Source organism: Puntigrus tetrazona, unplaced genomic scaffold (assembly GCF_018831695.1).
Source record: "Puntigrus tetrazona isolate hp1 unplaced genomic scaffold, ASM1883169v1 S000000472, whole genome shotgun sequence".
Lineage (NCBI taxonomy): Eukaryota > Metazoa > Chordata > Actinopteri > Cypriniformes > Cyprinidae > Puntigrus > Puntigrus tetrazona.
In genome coordinates this window covers 999,974-1,020,887 of record NW_025048114.1, presented here as the reverse complement: position 1 = coordinate 1,020,887, position 20,914 = coordinate 999,974, and the positions used below count along the sequence as shown (strand labels likewise).

At 41.6% G+C, this 20,914-nt stretch overlaps 1 protein-coding gene and 1 long non-coding RNA gene across 6 annotated transcripts in view; both read left to right on the top strand.

Moving 5' to 3' along the window:
• LOC122334060 overlaps window positions 1–20,914 on the top strand; it is a 105,126-nt gene that overhangs the window by 62,248 nt on the left and 21,964 nt on the right. For all 5 annotated transcript variants that reach the window (XR_006248719.1, XR_006248718.1, XR_006248717.1 and 2 more), the window contains one exon: window positions 15,946–16,157. This is a non-coding gene — a long non-coding RNA (uncharacterized LOC122334060). The remainder of the gene's footprint in view (window positions 1–15,945; window positions 16,158–20,914) is intronic.
• Window positions 17,815–20,878, top strand: sox2 (SRY-box transcription factor 2). Its single transcript, XM_043231963.1, has one exon. It carries the CDS (start codon window positions 19,037–19,039, stop codon window positions 19,982–19,984), a length of 948 nt encoding a protein of 315 aa, XP_043087898.1. The 5' UTR covers window positions 17,815–19,036; the 3' UTR covers window positions 19,985–20,878.

Sequence of the window (20,914 nt, the reverse complement as noted above, 5' to 3'; positions counted from 1 at the left end):
GCCGGTCAGGATGGTATGTCCCCAGGGTACGAGCGTAGCACACTGGCTGTGTGTTCTCATATAATGAGGGTCAACAACAGTTGTTTAATTTAGCTCCCACAAAAGGCAAAAGAAACCACTGAGCTTTTCAAATCTCAAAGGCCGTGACTGTCACCCAAATCAAGATGTATGGATTTGATTCATGTTGTGCCGGCGTTCTGGTGAATATCCAGCGGGTCGAGCCTTTCCCAGAGTCGGAACAAAATAAATGAGACTTTTATGAAATGTGTGACACGAGAAATCTAATTTCTGAGCGGCTAGTCACACAATGAGAACGAAAGAGTGGGATATCTCAGCAAGAAAATTCCAAGGCTAGTCTTTGCCTTTTTTTTATATGGGATATTTAGAATTTAATATGCAATTTAAATCCTATAATAGGATAATTTATGATTGATTTTAGGATTTATAGCATTATTGTTTTGTGATACCATATTTGTGCATGAAATTACAAAGAAAGTGTCAAAAATGGCTGTTATACACAGTATAACATGCATAGATTTCTTTTTTGTTGTTGTTGATTTTTACGTAATCTAAATAAATAAACAATATGATTTAATTTGTTTAATGCAAATATAATTAATCATAATTCTAATAACACGAGCAAAAACTATTTAGTAGTCGCAGAATATATGTGTATGTATGATAAATGTTCTTAATTAGTTATTACACAGTACTACATTCGTAATTACAATGTAATACACTAAGTTAGAATTTTCTTAAAAATTGAAAGTTGATTAAAAACTAAATAGACATAAAATTTAAATGTCTGTTATACACAGTATGCATAAATTGATCAGATTTCCACTTTTTTAAACTGAAATCTCAGTAAATGCATAAACAATTTGATTGTTTCATGTTTAATGCAAATATAATCAATCATAATTCTAATAACATGAATAAACCTACTTAGAAGTTCGAAGAACATAGGTGTATAATTTAATCATTACAGACCTATTCATTAGTTATTACACAGTACAAAATGTTTAATTACAATGTAATAAACACTAAGGTTAAATGTTTTTTAAAAAATAGTGTGTTTGGCTGTGTTAAAATTTGCTTGATTTTAAAATTACATTTAAACATAAATGTAGGACATAAAATATAAATGTGTTTATGTTTAAGTATTGTCATAGAAGATCAAACGTAAGAGAATTTCTTTGCTACTGTTTTCTCGTCCAATACGTGTAAGTGTCAGTGTTGTCAGTGTTAGCGTCTATGCTGGTATTTGTGTAGGGGGCGAGATGATGTAGATGATGTATTTGTTTGTAGGGGGTGTCGGGTGTCTCTCTTTAGTGCTCGACTGAGAGGAAGACCTGCTGCAGTGATCCAGCCTGATGAAAAGTGAGGCTACCGCTGGGCGCTGAGAAAATGAGAGCCATTACTGGGCCAAAAACACTGTCATTTGGGTAAAGAATGAGCCAGCGAGAGGTGCAGCCGGGCTGGGATACAGAGCTTGATGTTACAAAAGGGGGGCCAAGGGGGAGACGGCAATTTTACCTGGCAGGGCTTTGAGGTGCCAGCAAAGCGCAGATGAGACTGTAATCAGAAGGCAAAGGCCTTCTCGCGCTTTGTGCCGAGGTGGTCAGAAGTGTGAGGAAAATGAGTCGGCAGAGCTGAGCCGTGCCCAGAGCCTCTAGAGTCAATATCAGTGCTGAAGAACAGAGATTCTGTTTAATCAGCGGACTGAAATCAACGGCTCCCAGAAATATGTGCAAAATGGTTTATGAAAACGCTTAACCTTGTTTATGGCTGCTGAGATTTGTTTGTTCGTTGATGAACAAAACTAGAAGATTATACTAACATTGTGACGTTTTTATAATAATAATAATTATTATTATTGTTGTTGTTACTTAAGTATATGTATTTTTGTTACATTTTAATAACTTATTTAATTTATCAAGCATAATAAAAAAGTCAGTAATAATAATAATAGCTATATTAGCTGTACTAAGCTCTTATCCTGGTGACATCTTAATATTAAACATATCTTCATCTCTATTATTGTTTTTAGTTGTTGCTATTGTTATTATTTTTAATATTGTTATTATTACTGTTGTTATAATTAACTTTTATAACTCATAATGGTTATTATTGTTGATAAACAACAAAACAATTTATCCTAATAAAACAAGTCTTACACTTGTGACACCCTTTTTATTCTTTTACATTATTATTATTATTATTATTATTATTATTATTATTGTAACTAATTTTATCCTTATAATTGTTTTTTCTAATTTTATTATTTGTTGTAATTGTGAACAAGAAAGTATAATAATACTTAATAACAATAATATTTAATATGATACATTTTAGAGTACTGTAGTTTTTTCTCACTTTTAAATCATTAATTTTATTAACTGCTGTTATTTTTAACTGTTTATTAACTGTTGTACAATTTTATTTATTGCTAATAACAACATCATCATCATTTTATTTTGATGTTAATGATGATTATTAGTTCTAGTGTTATTTAATGAAGAAAATGTGAGTGTTGTGTCCACAATCTGAGGGTTTTGTAGCCAGTGCTTTGCTATGCAGTTGCTAAGGTGATCTGGGTTGTTTAGAGTGTTGCTAAGGCATGACCATGCGGTTGCTAGGGTGATCTGGTTGTTTTAGAGTGTTGCTAAGGCGTGACCATGCGGTTGCTAGGGTAGTTTGGTTATTTTAGTGTTGCTATGGCGTGACCATGTGGTTGCTAGGGTGATCTGGTTGTTTTAGAGTGTTGCTAAGGCGTGACCAAGCGGTTGCTAGGGTGATCTGGGTGTTTTAGAGTGTTGCTATGGCGTGACCATGCGGTTGCTAGGGTGATCTGGTTGTTTTAGAGTGTTGCTATGGCGTGACCATGCGGTTGCTAGGGTGATCTGGTTGTTTTAGAGTGTTGCTAAGGCGTGACCATGCGGTTGCTAGGGTGATCTGGTTGTTTTAGAGTGTTGCTAAGGCGTGACCAAGCGGTTGCTAGGGTGATCTGGGTGTTTTAGAGTGTTGCTATGGCGTGACCATGCGGTTGCTAGGGTGATCTGGTTGTTTTAGAGTGTTGCTAAGGCGTGACCATGCGGTTGCTAGGGTGATCTGGGTGTTTTAGAGTGTTGCTATGGCATGACCATGCGGTTGCTAGGGTGATCTGGTTGTTTTAGAGTGTTGCTATGGCGTGACCATGCGGTTGCTAGGATGATCTAGGTTGGTCCTTACTGGCTCAAACTTAAAGGATTTCTTCACCCGGTTTAGCATCCACCAAGTGAAACTCACATTTGGTGAATTAGGTGATAAGGATTAGTATTAAATAACAATCCAGAAAAATAAAAACAGAAGTGTTCGAAAGTGAGCGAATCCGTATATTGTAGTTTCCCGAGATTGGAGAGTCCAATCAAAGGTCGCCCATCATTTGTTCCCCCCGAGTTTCAATTTCGCCACAATTTCTTGTGTATTGAAGAGAAAAGGGATTTAATTTGAGCACTTTTCTAATTGATGGCGCTCATTTAGGCTGGTTGTGAATGACAGGAAGCGCTCGCGAGTCGCAGCACTTCTTGTTTACGGAGCTGAATCTCAAATCACTCTCTGCCTCCACATCTGTCATCTTTAGGGTTAAAGGACACAGATGGCAGCCTCGCTGGCATTCAACCAAAGCGCCGCGTGCCAACTGGATGCCAGGCTGTGAAGAGGGAAACTTCTCATCTCCCTGTTAACTGTCTCAGGTCTCTGTGACACCAGATGTCCCTCGAATGTTCTTGAGCGACAACTTATGTTGTTGCAATCTTGGTTTTAATCACTCTCATTTATCCGAACGGGCCTCCGATAGCTTTGAATAGAAAATTAGGCGTCTCGGCGAAGGCTCGAATCGGGATAAACCATTTAAGGCTTTGACACGGCGCGCATAAACTTTGGAGCGCGTGTTTGATCGCTGCTGATACGAGGGCGTTCGGTGCTAATCGCGCAGCTAAGTCCGTTTGTTTTGCTGACTGGCCGAGCATTAGGCCTCTTCTGGACTTCAGTCAAGTCGACGCTCGCGGTTTTGATCTTCAATATTAAGTCTATTTAGGCGATAATTGAAGTCGCTAAACCGCACGGCCCTTCGTGTCCGTCCGGCGCGCCGCAGTAAATGATATACCTCGCTGTGTAAATACTGCGCTGAAATTTGAAAGCATATTAGTGTTATCCCTTCCCCTCAGGCAATTGGTCTTTTATGCCGTCAGATTCCGGCTTCTGATAATATTAAGTGGAATTTGCCTCTCGTATCTGCCAAAAAATGGCTTTAACCGCTAACGCATATGAATATGTTAATGTCGCGTGGTGAAATCTGCCATTTTCGCTGAAAGAATGACTGATCCGTACCAAAGATCTTTAAGGTAAAATTAAAGCAGCCCTCAAATTTAGCATCTATTTTGTCCTTTAGATGGAATTTGAATACGACTAAATGGCATTTTCTTTAATATCTCCTCTCGAAATTAGACCATCTGGCTTGGAGTCGTATTAGTTTCCGATCATGTTTTGAAATGCATTCGTTTTAGATGCATTCGGGTTGTTTTTTTTATGCAGGGAGCGTAAACCGAAATGTCACGCTACATGGCCTCGCTTCTGTGATTTGTTTCATGCTTCTTTTATTAAATAACGGTTTTTGATCGGCATCGACGGTTCCATCGAGAACCTTAAAAATCCCCAAAAGGTTCTTCGGATCATTGAAACGTTCTTTTTAATGGTTCTTCTTTGACATCACTTTTGTCATTCTAGCATCGGTTCTGTTTCGTATGTATTTCTTTTAATTCATTTTCATTTCGGTTCAAATTTGCGCGACATCCTTTCGCGTTTTTGTCATTCTGTTATTATTATCATCGTTCCATTTTATTGGTTTTGACATATAACCAATAACCTTGCTTAGAATCTTTATTTCACGTTTTTATTTTTAGTCGCTGCATTTCTATCGGCGCGCCATTATTCGGATTATTTGGTTTTTACGAAATGAAATTACCGATGCATTTCCATGTACCCTATCTGCATGTGGCCCGAGACCGAGTTTCTGGCAAATGCTGTCTGTGCTGTTTTACAGATTCGAGAATGCCTCCGCAAACGATCGAAATTTAATTAGCAATATAAATGCCAGAAAGAGCACATTATGTGCAATTGTCTTGCTATCTTTCCAGAAATTAGTCTTTTTAAATGAATTTGCTGTATTAATCATCTTCAAAATATTTTTGATCACTGAATTAATAGTTTTCCATCCTGTTTTTAGGTATTCATTGACATAGGTGATTGCCTCTTAATTACTACAACGGCCTCCTCCTATTCTGTCTTATTAATTCATGTTTCCTGGCACAGTCCCAAAAGGCAGTCTCGCCCTATATCTTCTAATTACTTCTGTAATTGAATTTGCTCACTGTTTCTGGGTGATTTTTTTTCAAGGAGCTGTTTGTTCGCCCGGTTTATTGTGTCTTTGTGCGCCGGTCCTCAGCAGACAGAACATGCCGGGCCTCTTTTCTCTTTTCTCATTAATTTTCCAGAGCCTGCCTTCGGTTATTTATTTATTATTACCTGCCGAGGCGGCCCCTAACCGTGTGAACGCCGGCGCAAACAGGGTGGAGGAAATTAATTAATTAGGATTGGTGAAACAATTACCTCGGGGCCCCTCTCAGTCAGTCATTTGCTGAAGCCTTCGCCGATTACTTTGAAGTGCCATCACGGATACGCCACGCGGCGCGACTTTTTCGCGAGGAAGCGCGGAAGATTTGGAGTGAGTTGTACACCGGCGTCGAGCAGAAAGGATGTCGTTTAATCCGGACGGACGGATATATCTTCCGGAGGCGCATCAGAAAGCGGGCGTAAAAGTCGCTCGAGTCGGTGGCTCCTAATGCAGAGATTAACGGCGTAATTGAATGCGGGCGCTCGTCTCGGCCCTTATCGGAGCCCATCGCGGCCGCTCGACTGACCGCCGATGGACCCTCAGGGCTCATTGTCCTCGTGTCAGAGGCCATTATCCGGCGGCGGTGGCGGAAAATTCGTCCCCCCGCTCCGACGGCGCATGTGTGCCTTTGAAAAAACTTTCCCCCACTCGGCCATTGATTTATTTTTCCTTTTCGCCGCTCCTATCTCCCCTCCTTTTGTTTCCTTATCGTGGCTTCAGGTTATTATGTGCAAAGTATTGACAGCACTAGAAGGCCCGTGGTCGATGGCGGGCTAATGCATCCGTAATCCCGCCTTTGTTACGGAGGAATGTTTCGTGCGGGTCTCCGATGAGGAGAGAGGTGCAAAGCTGTTGATCCAGGTTTTATTTGTCACGAAGCCCATCCATCAATCAAACCCGAGACCATCTGACTGACTGAATGACACGCCGACTGGGCTGAGGAAATTTGATAACGCCGTATTGTCAGGCAGCTTCACGGACTTTTTTTTTCCCCCCTCTCGATAAGAAATACATTTGACTGGAGCAGATAAGCGCACAAGGGGTAAAGCCTTAAAGAGAGAGGGTGACACGTATGCCATAAGAGGGGGGCTTTTCTTCCTTTAAGAGCCCTGGTGTAAATGATAGGTTTGGCAAACAGGACAAACACAGATTCAAAAGCGGCAACATCCAAGTGCAATGGATATACCTAGATTATTTAAAAAGATGCCAGATAGTAACAATTCCCCATCTGTTTGCGGCCGTATAGGAAACGGCACGCTAGAGTACGCCAGGAGAAGCGTAATGCCGTGTTTTGCGCCCGGGTTTAGGGTCTCGCTGCATTATCGCGCTCTTGAGAGATGCATTTAATGCACTGGTGGTCAATGCCGCTAAGCCAAGACAGGTAAAGCCTTTTTTTAATAAAACCCTTTTTAGTGCATTTATTAAAAGTATTTCGGCACAAAACTCGGAAGCACTTACAATCCGTCGGAAACGCGAGGTATAGACACGGTATGCAAACGATACGCAGCATGCATGAATGAAACCCTGAAACCCTTTTCAACTCAAATAATGCATGCATGCATGAAATTTAGCATCATGAATTAGCGACTGTTTTTTTTTTTTGTAAATTGTAATGAACCCAGCATATTCCTTTTTAATTCTGCTAATTAGCCACATTAGCCAAACCAAACGCTATTTCCACTTTACTGGCATTTTAAAGCCACTTCCTGAATTTAGAGTCACAGCTAACCGTTTGTGCATTTTACTAAATTGTAGGTACTTGGGCTTCATTCGTGAAATCGCTTTCCTTCACAAACCATTCTTACGTAAAACGTTGCATTAAAGTGAGTGCAGCGATTAATGCAAGAATGGATTTACAAAGATTTAGTCGTAAACATTCAGCCTCGTCCGATTGGTGGAACTGAGGAATCTGAATTTACGCGGACAGAATTCCACCCGGGATGTAATAATACAATGTATATTTTATACCATTTTTATTAAATGAATGACAAATATGTATTAGCGCAGATACTGAGATGCACTCGTGTGCACTCACGAATTCTTGTTCCAAACTTGGCCCGTCCTGAGCGTCTTCCCAACATTAGCTGCGGAGGGACACTGACCCATAAAAAGATTCTTGAGCAAAGGCGAAGAAAGCCAAGAAATTACCAGAGGGCAAGAAAATGGACGTTATTGTGACCCGTACATTAACACACTGTATGATTAAGTAAGTTTTTGTGCTGTAATGACCAGAGGCTAAGGAGTCCGAAAAGAAAGGGAAAAAAATCAATGTAAGACTGCTGCAGATTAGCTTGACAAATTACATGCGCTCGACTGGCCCATTGTACAGTATGTCTCCTATATTCTTTAAGAAGACATGGCAAAATGGAGCTGCCAAATGGCGTATGGACTCCCGAGATCATTTTTATTGATTTTGCACAAACATCAATGCAGGACTGGGGTGGTTGCGCGCTTCTCGCGTCTTGGATGTGTGTCAGGACGGGATCCAAATGCCGCTGCATCAATACTGGGTCAGATGCAGGCAGCTGTCATTGTTCCTGACGCTGGACGATCTCGTTCTGGAGATCTCCTCATCTGAAAGACAGCGACGGCTCTTCTGAGACTGACTTTTGGACGAAAAAAAAAAATTGAAGGAGCTGCCGAGACAGACCAGATAGTTGCGTCTTGGTTTTAACAATACAGAAATGCTGTTTGTTTACACGGGTTTCTATCTCACGTTTAGCGCGAAAGTCTCTTTAATATCGCCAATATTTCTCAGAGACAGCGAGATTAAAGAGATGAAATCGAAGAATCTTACTTGCGATTTAAAAGAGAAATTTCACTCACATTTTATTGCTCTTTCTTAGTAGTCTTGGTGGAGGTCTATGTAAATTTGCTTTAGATTTATCTTTAGACTTATCTTAAAATATTTAGAAATCCGTACAGTCTCCGTAAAGTTTCTTTACTGACATCAATGGTAATCTTTAAGAACATCTTAAGATATTTTGAGAGATTTATCTGCAGAAAATCGTACAGTCTTAAAGGTTTCTTTACTGGCATCCATGGTTTCACGAAGAACCTTCAAGATCCATGGAATCCTTGCATAGAACAAATGTTCTTAATAGTGGAAAAAATAGAAGTACCGATGCATATTTTTTTAAAGAATGTTTCTTTGAGAAACCAAAAATAATATGAATTGGATTAAGCGTTTGGTTTCTCATCCTGCAATTTTTTTTCCATTTTGCTTGACTCTACAAAACACATATTTTATGCTTGTCGTTTGTCAGAGCATCTACCTAAAAAGATCTTTTTTTTGCACTGAAGCTAGTTTCTCAGTAAACTCTTCATGTCTCCCCGCCGGAGCTGTATTAATGCCATCTATCAGCGCATGAGCAGAGCATGTAACGTGATAAGAGCTGGCAGCGTGATTCATTTGATTCTATTAGCATGTATCAGTGTGGCAGAGTTACATGGCAGCGTTAAACGGAGCAGATGTTAACAGTGGGAGGTGATGGAGCAGCTTACACACACACACACACACAGATGCCGCAAACTGTTGCGTGCACTTGTCAGCGAGTGTAAACGCGCGTGTGTGCTTTATGACGCCATTTAAAGAAGAGTGCCGTAACGTAGGCCGTTTCCCACAGCGAAGTGGACGTCCCTACGCCTCCATAACTCACGTTTTCTTTGCTTTTCGCACGCAGGCAAACACTTGCGATTTATCTTCCCGTGAGCCGGTGGTATTTATGGGCTAGTTGTGAAATTCTACAACTACAGTATAAACAAGGGGGAAAGAAAAGCGCAGGATGGAGAAACGCGCGGGGAGTCACGGCTAGCCCGTGAGGAGGACGAGACCTCCCTGCAGTTCAGTCATGAAGTGTGTGTACATGAACGAATGTTACTCATGGGAGGCGCTCAAGCCTGACTCGATGCTCGGAGTTAATTGTGTTTTGTACCCCCTCCCCCCGTATGAAACTTTTAAAAATCCAATTAGGAGCTTGAGTTCATTAAGGGAGCCTATTTGGAGTTTTAGGAACTATATCTTGAATGTGTCTTAAAAACCGGTGAAGCTTTGAAGTCATTTTATTTTATGATAATAATTATAGCCTTCACGTGAGCCTAGCACCTGTCGCTAAATACACACCTCCCCGGAGGAGCGTTTATTGCTCAGAGGTTGCTCACGAGACATAAAGAGTTTTTACTGTTTTAAATGTTCCCTAGGAATGGAATAAAAGTAAAAAACTGTTATTAAACCTGTGGGAGAGTCGTTTTTTTCTGTACATCAATAGGATTAGTGTAAAGGAAGAACAAAAAATTCATCTTAGAGATATTTATTTTAGTTTGCTATGCTGTGGTTTGTCTAATGTTTGCCAGTGAATTTGTATTTATAGCTCATGAGGTTTGTAATAAATGCATTCATTAAAAAACCATATCTGCCATTTTATTTCAGACTTTGCAAAAGCTGGTGATACTGTTGAGTATCTCCTTTTGCGATTTTGCTCTCCTGCGGGTCTTATATTCCATTTTCTATACAAATAAATAAGTCAAATGCTTGCCATATATTTATATACATATATAGCTACAATTGACTGAAAGTCTGCAAATTGTTCAGATGATGATGTTGTCTCATCTAACCACCCCAACATCAATGTGTTTTCAGTGTAATTTAGAACAGCTTAATAGCATCTCCAAAAACTGGCCATTGTCTCTTTTTGTCTGTGATCTGGAAGGGGTGCGACACCACATTGATCTTCCTCTATTCACAAAAGGCTGGTCTTTATTTTTTTTTTATTTTTTTGTTGGATTTCCCAACGCTTGAGAAAAAGTCCACAAGATAGCTGTATTGATCCGGTGCACTGGACAGCCATCAAACCCGGTCTCTGCTCATCTCAGATGGTGGTCCAGAGCCAGTGTCCGTGCAGATATCTCCGAACAACCTGCCAGTGCTGGAACACTGTGCGTTTCCTCTACTGGGAACAAGCGGCCCATTCAAACACTTCAACGAGGCCAGAGATTGACTGAATCACATGCTCCCCAAGTCCATTATGATGTGTGGACACTCTCCAATTAACAGCGACAGTCTGAGGGGAAGTTTGTAGGAGAATGCAGTTTTAGTAAGGTTCTTGACAAGTTTCTTTAACGCATATTGGTAAGTGAAATGCTGATTATTTATTTATTTGTTGATTCATTGTCCTGCTCCCTCAACAAAAAAAGGTTTCAATCAGAAGTTTCACAAATAACTTTGTATTCTCTATTTTTTGGTAAAAAAAACCCAAACATCTATAGTGCATTTATGAACCCGAAAGGTAATACTCCAGATCTGAACAACCCCATCATGTGCATCAAGAGCTTTTTAAATCTTCGAATGACAATGCAGGAACTCAAGAACCCTGAGCAACTCAATAACCCAAGAAGCCAAATGCTTAGGCATCAATAGGCCGTTAGCTGAATAATGAAGAATAAAATCTTTAGCTTTTTTTTCAGGAATCATATTCGCTGTTGAAATTCTGTAATAGAAACATTACTGTTCAAAGAAACAAGGCGAACAAAAAAATCAAGGACCAAGAAAAGCCAAGGTGTCCGTGATTTTGGATTCTGCGTTTATGATATGTTCTCTAAGCCTATATCTTATGACATTCATAAGCAGAAATGCAAGGGACACCTGCCATCGCCCATGTCACCAAAGTCTAAGAGGTATCATCCTGTGGTGTGTCCAGTTTCTCGTCTGGATTTGAAACAACTCTTCACACTTAATTACGGAGGATGAGGGAAATGCCTCATTTCTCTTTGTTATAGGCTAAGCTTTCAGTAATCCCAAACAAAAGGTCTGGCTCTGGAAGCTGTAGGATTTGCTGGTGGGATTATAGTCTCATGGATAATGATGTGCAGTCAGCGAAAGCAAAGCTTTATTTGAATTCAAATTGGCCGGTAAACAAAACCCATCGGTATGTCTGCTGTTGGAGTATCTGTCTAGTAAGCACTGTGTCAATGCATCAGCAACCCCATGCAATTTATACGGATCTATTATTGCCGTTACAGTGAGCAAGTGTTCTGTTATCTATCTCTTCATTATATGAGGGTTGCTGGAGCCCTGTTTCCATATGATTCCTCTGTGCTACACAGCCCTATCTGGCTTTTTTAAGACACCTGTCTCTTGTGTTTGTGTCTATGTACTTTGATTAACAGACATTTGGTTTCATAGGGAATCTGTCAGGAGTGTCTGGCAACTTTTTAGAGAGCTTTTTATTTATTTGAAATCGATTTATTACTACTGCTAAGTCAGCCACGATTTTTGGCGCTTGAACCTAGCAAGCTAGCACTGCTACTACTACTACTGCTTATAAACAAGCATTTTACCATATTTTTACATATTGAAGACACGTACTTCTGAAGTCTGGTGGACATTGAAAGAGGCACCTGAGATTAAGATTTTTTTGTTGCACAGAACAGTATTAAAACAGCTAGCAACTATCCAGGACACCCTGAAAATATAATAAAAAACCATCAGGAATACCCTAGAAACCACAAAGAAATGTCAGAAATGTCTTCATTGCAACATTTTTAGTTGGTTAACATTGAGTTAATTGTTCACATTTTGATGTGGCTCTTTTGACATAAACTAGTATATAACCAAATAGTAGCCGCCCATAAAATGCCCTAGTAACCACTGAGATCAGCCTAGTAATAACATAGCAACTGTCTATCATCGTTTTACTAAATTCAACTGGTTTTCAATGGGTCGATTGTACACATATTAATCTGGTGCTAATGATGTAATCCAATATGTAACTAACTAGCAATCACTCAAAATTCCATGACCAGCAACTATCAAGATCACCCTAGCAACCACAAAGCCATGTCCTGAGAATTATCCAACATTCTGGCATCATCGTGACAGGTTCAGTTGGTTTCCACTGAGTTAAGTTCTTTTGATCTAGACCAGCATGTAACCAGCTAGTAGAAAACCTAGAAAATTTCCCAGCATCTTTCGAGATCACCCTAGCAATGACCTAGCCATTCCTTCTTAAGCATCCAGAATGTCCTTGCCTTTGGATTAGTTGTTCACACCTTAACGTGGATTATTTGAAGGAGACCAGTATGTAACCGACTAGCAAAATATTTAAAAATGCCATAGCAACAATCAAGAATGCCCTAGCAACCAAATAGAAATTCTCTGGCAGCCATCCGCAACATCCTAGCACCAATACAACAAGTTCACACCTTGATGATGCTCTTTTGATTTAGATCAGTATGCAACCACCCAGAAGACCTTAAAAAAATGCCCTAGCAACTATCGAGATCATCCTAGCAACCATATAGCAATGCCCCGGCAAGCCATTCAGAACATTGTAGCATAATTACAGCAAGTTAGTTGTTCACACCTTGATGGTGTCGCATTTGTTGTGTTAAGACAATGAACGGCTATTCAAATATCGCAAACTGCTACTGACACTGGGTTGCTGATTTCACTCAAAGGAGTCTCTGGTTGTGTGTCAGTAACCTAATCAATACTAGATTGGATTGGTTGGCGAATCCAGTATATTTTAAGGCACCAGAGTGTGTCAGCTTAGTGTCACTGCACTCTATATTTCCAAGTCAGACGCCTTTTAATTGAATTCAACTGGAGCGAGACAAGATGAGTAAATATAAGCCATATGTTCTTAGCACCTTATTTGCTGTAGGTGGTGATTTCGAATAATGTCTTTTGTGTTGTTCAGGAGGTTGGGCAAACTGTTTTCCCTCTTTCGTTTCATGTTCCTGATGATGAGGCAAAGTCATTTAATTAAACATTTCAAAAGCCAGAAGACCCTGAGGTCCTAAGACACCTCAGAATACCTAGAAAATTAATATGCACACACAGACTTGCTATTCACTGCTCTGGAAATGTCTTCGCAGTCGTGTCGTGGATCTGACCTTTGAGATCAGGTGTTATAGTTTTTTTTCCCACTTAGAGCACATACATATAATCAAACGGAGGAGAACTTATGGCTGAAAAGCGTTTCTCTACACTGGTAGCCTGAACCAAAGCCACGGTCCCCGTGATGTAACTCTGCAGATAACAGTGCCTGCGTTTTCTCCTGAACGAATATGAATCTCAAGGCTTTCATCACTTGGCCCTGGCTCGTGCCTTTAACTAAGGAAGTGGTTTGTGATGGTTTTGATCCCGTGTTCTCCCGCTGTTCGAGCAGTTTTCAGGATGTTTAGTCTACGTGGCAGGTAGATCACACACGCAGAGAAGAGATAATCTCGGCGAATGACATATATTATCTGTGGCGTGAACGAAAAAACATCCCACACAAAACATTACGAGAACTTAGTTAAGCGTGATGAGTTTCGGCTTACTAATTTGGAAGAGCGCTGTCACCATGAAAGCATGGCAACTTAGAAACATCCCACATTTGGCATTTCACATCGAGTGGATTACGATCAGTATAAGAAATTAAAATGCTTCAGTTTCGAAGTTATTTATTCAAGGCTAATGAAAACAAATTCAAGTTTTAAAAATATTTCTATTACAGTATTTATTTTGTATGAAACGCATGTGATATTTCTTTAACAGTTGCATTGCATTTTCACAATTTTTTTTACAAACAAGCACTAAATAAATGATTACAGATTAATTATAGATGGTGTTATAGAATACTTTACATTATGCTCGTATATATTTATACGGTTTTAGTAAGTGTGTATGTATGTAAATAAATGAATAAATTATATAGACAGATAAACAGATTTTGTGGTCAAATTGAACTTGGAAATGTTCATATGTTTTTTTTTCAGTTGTTCTATTTGTCGGTTCGCTTTTATGCCTCAATGGCCGCTATGTGAACACCATTCTCCATTTTTCTTTACAGATTGAGCAATTTACGTAACACGGCCACAACGCTGAGCTAATTTAATAACATAAATGTTATTACGGCGCATTAATAACACACGGGGAGCGTCTAGTCGCCTGGTCCCACTGGAGCTCTGTTCATTCAGCCCTTGAAGAAGTTCACACGGAGGTTCAGTCGGGCTGTGACTGACAGGTCTCGAACCCTGAAACGCTTCCCCCTTGATTACAGATTCAGCGGGGCCCGAAAGGAAGAGCACGGGGGTCTAAAGTGTCATCCTCCCATTAAGCCGGTCTTGTGTAACCATAATGCGCGCAAAATAGCAGCGAGAACACACTCTCATGCATATGGAAATGAACGGCCATTCATTCACGTATCGGCGACGCAGGCCGGCTCCATCTGAAACGCATTAGCATTCGGCGAATCTGACCGCGCTTCTGTCGTTCCCGCCGTTTTGTCTCGTCACCGTTTACCGCATCCGACTTCGACCGCAGCTTTAAAATCGGCAGAGCAATCTCCTAATCCCATTAGTATTAATAAAGGAGTTTATTTTCGGCAAAATTATTGACTTTTTGACAAAACGCGTTTGTTCTTATTTTTAGGATTATCCTCGCGACCTCCACGCGATCTCTCCCGTTCGCCCGCACCTTCGCGAGCTCATTAGTCAGGGTAGTATTTTGATTGAAGTCATTATTGCTTTTCTTTTGTAGCAGCACCGCGGAGATTAACACTGAACCGTGTTGTATGAGTAGACAAAGCCTCCACAGCCAGCGCAGTGGATTACTGTCACCACGGAGGTATAGGGAGGACGAGGCGGCCCGTAATTCCTATAGAAAGGTAGACAAACACACGGCCGCCAACCGACAACTTTTCCCGCGGAGGCCTTTTGTCTTCCCCCTGTTCCTTTCTACCCCAGCGCCCTGTCAAAACCCATAAGAGCGCTGACCCAGTGCGAAAGCAACACCGAATAAGACCGGGATCAGAGCATCGTTTTCAATTTAAGCTCAGATATTTCCCCGCTTATTAATTAGACGCGACAATCGCAGTCAAGCTGCGGTGATAAATAGTGGAAAATATTGTGAAACGTGTCACCGCATGCTCATTGATTTTTTTTTTCTTTCTTTCTCCTGGTGGAAAAACAGCAATTAGGATTTAATAAATACGTAACGTTTGTGATGGATTTATTGCAACGCGATTTGATTACGAAGAATAAATAATAATTGTTATTACGCGTTTATTAAAACGCCTTTGATATAGTGGCTTCTCCTCGCTGCTGCTGCTGCTGCTGTTGTTGTAATAAATCTGTGGAAGCACCGAATGCTCCCCGGCTGTACATGCCACGGCAGTGTATTTTCTGAAGTAAAATCTTTATCAAATAGCCATTCTTTGCGTTTGAAAAAAGCCAGCCCATTACCTCACGACTGCTTTTGTTGGCCCTTTACAAGAGCGAACAAAAACTGTTATTCAGGAGAAGGCTTTAGATTTTTATTGTTGGTGGAGCTCACAGCGTTATTGTATTAAAAAGAGCCATCTGTGCCAGAAACAATGGCTTCAAATTATCTCTGAATACCCAGTGAAAAAATATAAAGCTTTCTCCTTTCTCATTATGTTTGGTGGGGGGTTTTTTGTAGACTTGCTATAAGTGACTTTTGTTGTTCTTGATGCATTCTTCTTCTTTTTCAATCGGCCCCTTTTCAGACGGCTGCGGAGGGACTGAGGCGGGTGAGAGCAGCCGCGCGGCGAGCACTCGGAAGCGGGCACGCCTGGCGAGTGGACGCTGACGGATCGCGAGAGCGGCCGCCGGCGAGGAGCGCGGCCGGGGAAGAGCGCCTGCTCGCCGGGGCGCGCCTGCGAGGATCCTCCCGGGGAGGCAGACGGAGCTCTGGATGTGTCGGTCGGTCAAACTGAGCGTGAGTAACTCCGCCGGGACGGGGCGTTCATTGGAGTTATTTTAAAACGACGGTCGTTCCTCAACACGCGCTTTTATTTATTCGAGCTGTATGTGTTTGTTTCACACAGTAGACGTGCACTTGTTGACAGTTGGGAAAACTTTGGGGGGGGGGAGGGACAAACAAACGTTTGTTTTTCATGTGTTTTTAATCGCTTTCGGTATTTAAAAGGCGCGCGCAATTAGAACGCGCATTTGATTTTGAAGTTAATTCTTTAATTCGTTCTAAAATGCCACGTGGTCCAACTTTCTATGCGGCTGCCGGTGAGTTTGCAAAAAATACTTTTTGTTTTATTACGTTTCGTTTTTTTTTTTTTTTTTTTTTTGCGCGCCGTCGTTTGTGAAATATTATAAGCGCCCATACAAACCGGACACCGTTATCATGCTGATATATTAAGCGGTGTTACTTGTCATATTTTGATCTGCAGTCAGCGCGGCCCCTAGTGGAGAAACCCTCTCTCTCTCTCTCTCTCTCTCTCTCTCTCTCTCTCTCTCTCTCTCCTCTGTTTCTGCTCCTCGCTCTCCCCCTCTAACGCCTACTAATTCGTAACTCCTAATTTTAGGGCTTAACGCTTGAATAATTCCAACTCTCACTTTCAAAGAACGCTTTATGCAATTGTTGCGTCCGTTTCTGTAGAAATATGTATTTTTCAGGCGCGCACCGAATTCGTTGCGAGACGTCGAACGCAAACATAAAAACACCAAGGAACGAAAAGTTATTTTCGTTTAGATCATGCGCTTTAATTCAGACATGCATTATTATTTTGGGACGAGTAGGGTTCTCGTAAAGTATACTAATTTTTACTATTATTTTTTTTTTTTACATTATTTATTTTTGCCGTCCTTTATTGTATTGTTGTTGTTATAATTTTTTTTTTTTACATCTATTAATTTTCTACACATTTTATTTATGAAGCATCGGTCCTCGAAGCCAGACAAGTGGGGGTCGTTAAAAGGCGTTTTGAGTTGAATATCGAGAAACGCGTGTTTTTTTTTCCGCGAGCTCCTAACTATTATTTAGAACTGCGACAATTAACAATTTAGCCAAAGCAGGAGCCGCTCTGGGATGTTAGAGATTCCCCGCTGTTCTACACATTTCCATAAGCAGATTAAGGCACTCAAATGCAGATAGAGAGAGAGAGAGAGAGAGAGAGAGAGAGAGAGAGCGCGCTTTAGAGTTGCATCAGAATGGCGCGCGCTGCAGTGATCAGACTCCATGGTCGTTAAAGCAACTTTAAAACGACGACTATTTGTTTATTTATGCAGACTCCCATCCAATATATCAAACGAGAAATGTTGGTGTTGGCTTTTATAATTCATAATAATTTATTTTACTTTATGTATAGGCTGGGCTAAAACAAGCGTGTGTGTATATATATATATATATATATATATATATATATATATATATATATATATATATATATATATATATATATATATAAATATATATAAGAACTGAGCTTATTGTGGTGGGAAATACTTTAAAGCTGCGGTCGTTGGGCTTTTCTTGCGTTCGTATCACCACAAGATGACGCTGTTGAAACATAATAAGATCTGCTTTCGCGCATCGTAGGAGAAAAAAAAAACGTGTTTTTCCTGACATTAAGCCTGTTTGTAGGCTATATTAGTTCCACTTCTGTCGTCCTGTCGCTTTATTGTCAACTTCAGCAGAACAACGGGCGACTCTTAGGGACTCTTCTTGCCAAAAAAAACTGTTATAAAACAGCCTGTTTGTTTTCAACAATTGGATTGCATGATTATAAGGCCGCTGCGTGGAAGGAGGCTGAATAAATCCTTTCCTCCCGTCAGTCTTCAGATCTCGGACGGTCGGTGTTAGCCGGCTTTTGTGCCGCTTTTGTTCGCGGTGATGTAATGACAAGAGCCGAAACAAAACTGCCTATTTGCGATGATTGACGGCTCTCCGTTTTCCAATTCACGTTCAAGCCGAGCCGGTCGAAGCGCGGTTCATAAACACGCACCGGATACCCCTTTAAGAACGACGCTCAGTAAAACGAGGTCCGGCGGCCTGCTGCATTAAACGCGCTGAGAGATGCTAGCGAAGCGAATCGCTCTCACAACAGAAATAAATGCGTATTTAGCACACTTCCGCGGGCCTGAACGTTTCGTTGGCGAGAAATAAGCGTGCGATGCTGTGAGAAAGTGCGAGGCGAAGCGTTGGGCTGCTGTGAATGCGTTTGAGATGTAACTTTTGACATGATTTAGCATTCCAGTCAAACTGTTAAATCAGACGCCGACTTAAAAACAAACAAGGCGGCCGATCCAAATGCCTGCGGAGAACGTTCAGATGCGTTCCAACGTTCGATTTAAAAATTTTAAAATAGGGTTAGATGGTCGTTTGAGAGAAATATTCTCACTTTAGCAAGTTCTTGCTCTGGTAACACACACACACACACACACACTCACTGTGTTCATTGGTGGAGAAGCGCTGCCTGTGGCTCGAGCTGCACTGCTGACCGCCCGTAACCCCGCCCCTTTATGCAAATACGAGAGACACACAGTCTTGGCTGAGGGAGCAGACGCGCTCTGATTGGTCAGCGACAAACCCATTTATATTCGCTGACAGTCGCTCTATGAATGGTTGTCTATTAACTTGTTCAAAAAGTATCAGGAGTTGACAAGGGCTCTGGCGAGGAGGGAAACCGAGTTTGTGTTGATTCTTCAAGACTAAGAAAAGAAGTTTGTGGGCACAACAGGACCTAAGAGCGCTTACCTCCTCAGCAAAGTTACCAGAACTGCTAAGGTAACTTCGCCAGCCTCCACTTTGGACTGTTTTTCTATTTACTTCTGGTGGGGAAGACTTTCACGAAATCGCTTTAAATGTACAACATGATGGAAACCGAGCTGAAGCCCCCGGCGCCTCAGCCGAACACGGGGGGCACGGGGAACACCAACTCTTCGGGAAACAACCAGAAAAACAGCCCGGACCGGGTCAAGAGACCCATGAACGCCTTCATGGTGTGGTCGCGGGGCCAGAGGAGGAAAATGGCACAGGAGAACCCCAAAATGCACAATTCGGAAATAAGCAAGCGACTCGGGGCCGAGTGGAAACTTCTGTCCGAGAGCGAGAAGCGGCCGTTCATCGACGAAGCCAAGCGCCTTCGGGCTCTCCACATGAAGGAACACCCGGATTACAAATACAGACCCCGGAGGAAAACCAAGACCCTCATGAAGAAGGACAAGTACACCCTGCCGGGAGGGCTCCTGGCGCCGGGCGGCAACGCCATGGGCGCCGGTGTGGGCGTAGGGGCCGGTTTGGGCGCCGGGGTCAACCAGAGGATGGACAGCTATGCCCACATGAACGGCTGGACCAACGGGGGCTACGGCATGATGCAGGAGCAGCTGGGTTACCCGCAGCACCCGGGGCTGAACGCGCACAACACGGCGCAGATGCAGCCCATGCACCGCTACGACATGAGCGCGCTCCAGTACAACTCCATGACCAACTCGCAGACCTACATGAACGGATCGCCCACCTACAGCATGTCCTATTCGCAGCAAAGCACGCCGGGAATGACGCTGGGCTCCATGGGCTCGGTGGTCAAGTCCGAGTCCAGCTCGAGTCCGCCGGTGGTCACGTCGTCCTCTCACTCCCGCGCCGGACAGTGTCAAACGGGGGACCTGCGGGACATGATCAGTATGTACCTGCCCGGCGCGGAGGTCCAGGACCAGAGCGCGCAGAGCAGACTGCACATGTCCCAACACTACCAGAGCGCGCCGGTGCCCGGCACGACGATTAACGGCACGATTCCCTTATCGCACATGTAGATGAACTTTTCTACACCGCTGGACTCCATCGGACTATTTTTGTACAGAACACTTTGGGGAGGGAAAAGTTGTATAGAGCTCAAGGAAAGAACACAAACTTTTGCTTTCTATTTAAAAATGGAACGGTAGGAACTCCACACAGTTTTTCGTTCTGTTGTTCTTTTTTTTTCTGGTCTGTTCTGTTTTTTTGTTTCGTTTTTTTCTTTTCTTTTATTCCAGAAGGTGTATGAGATTTGGAAAGCTGAAAACGGGGAGGGTGGTGGGGGCGACTCAAATGTTTTATTATTGCAATCGACTTTTTTGTACAGTATTTATCAAAGGGCGTAATAACAACCAGATGTGATGTTTGCAAAACAGCGGGAAGTTGCATTTTTATGAAAAAAAAAAAAAAACAAAAAAAAAAGAGGCAAAAACGATGGCGCGGCCGATGTTCGCTTCGGCTTGTGCTCCAAAACTCTTCTGAGAACGGGCGGGTCAAAAATAGCTTCTCGACGAAGGTGCATAGTAATAAACCGTTATCATTATTATTATTATTATTATCATCATAATTATGATTAAGTTCCGACCGCGAGAACAAACAAGAGGCACTCTCGCGGGTTAGATCACTTGATTCGATCCTTTTCGGTCTCCCACTCCTCATCTGTTAGGTACATGAAGTTTGTGTTCTTTATTTTCTCACGGTTTGTAAAATTTCTGTACATTTTCTGTGATATTTTAAGTTTTTATTTTAAAAACTTTCATTTTTCGTAGTTGTAAAACGTGGCCTGTACGCGGCTGCCAACGCTCCATGTATATATTTTAACTAATAACATCATTATAACAGTTACGATCTGAGTTTTTTTTTTCAATATGCAGTTTGAAATGAATAAATTTTTGAAATTTGGATATTTGAAATCGTTTCTGGTTTTGATTTTTATTTTAGCGTTTTCG

Excerpts from the sequence above, each read along its gene's own strand:
- sox2 (XM_043231963.1), top strand. The coding sequence starts at position 19,037 with ATGTACAACATGATGGAAACCGAGCTGAAGCCCCCGGCGCCTCAGCCG.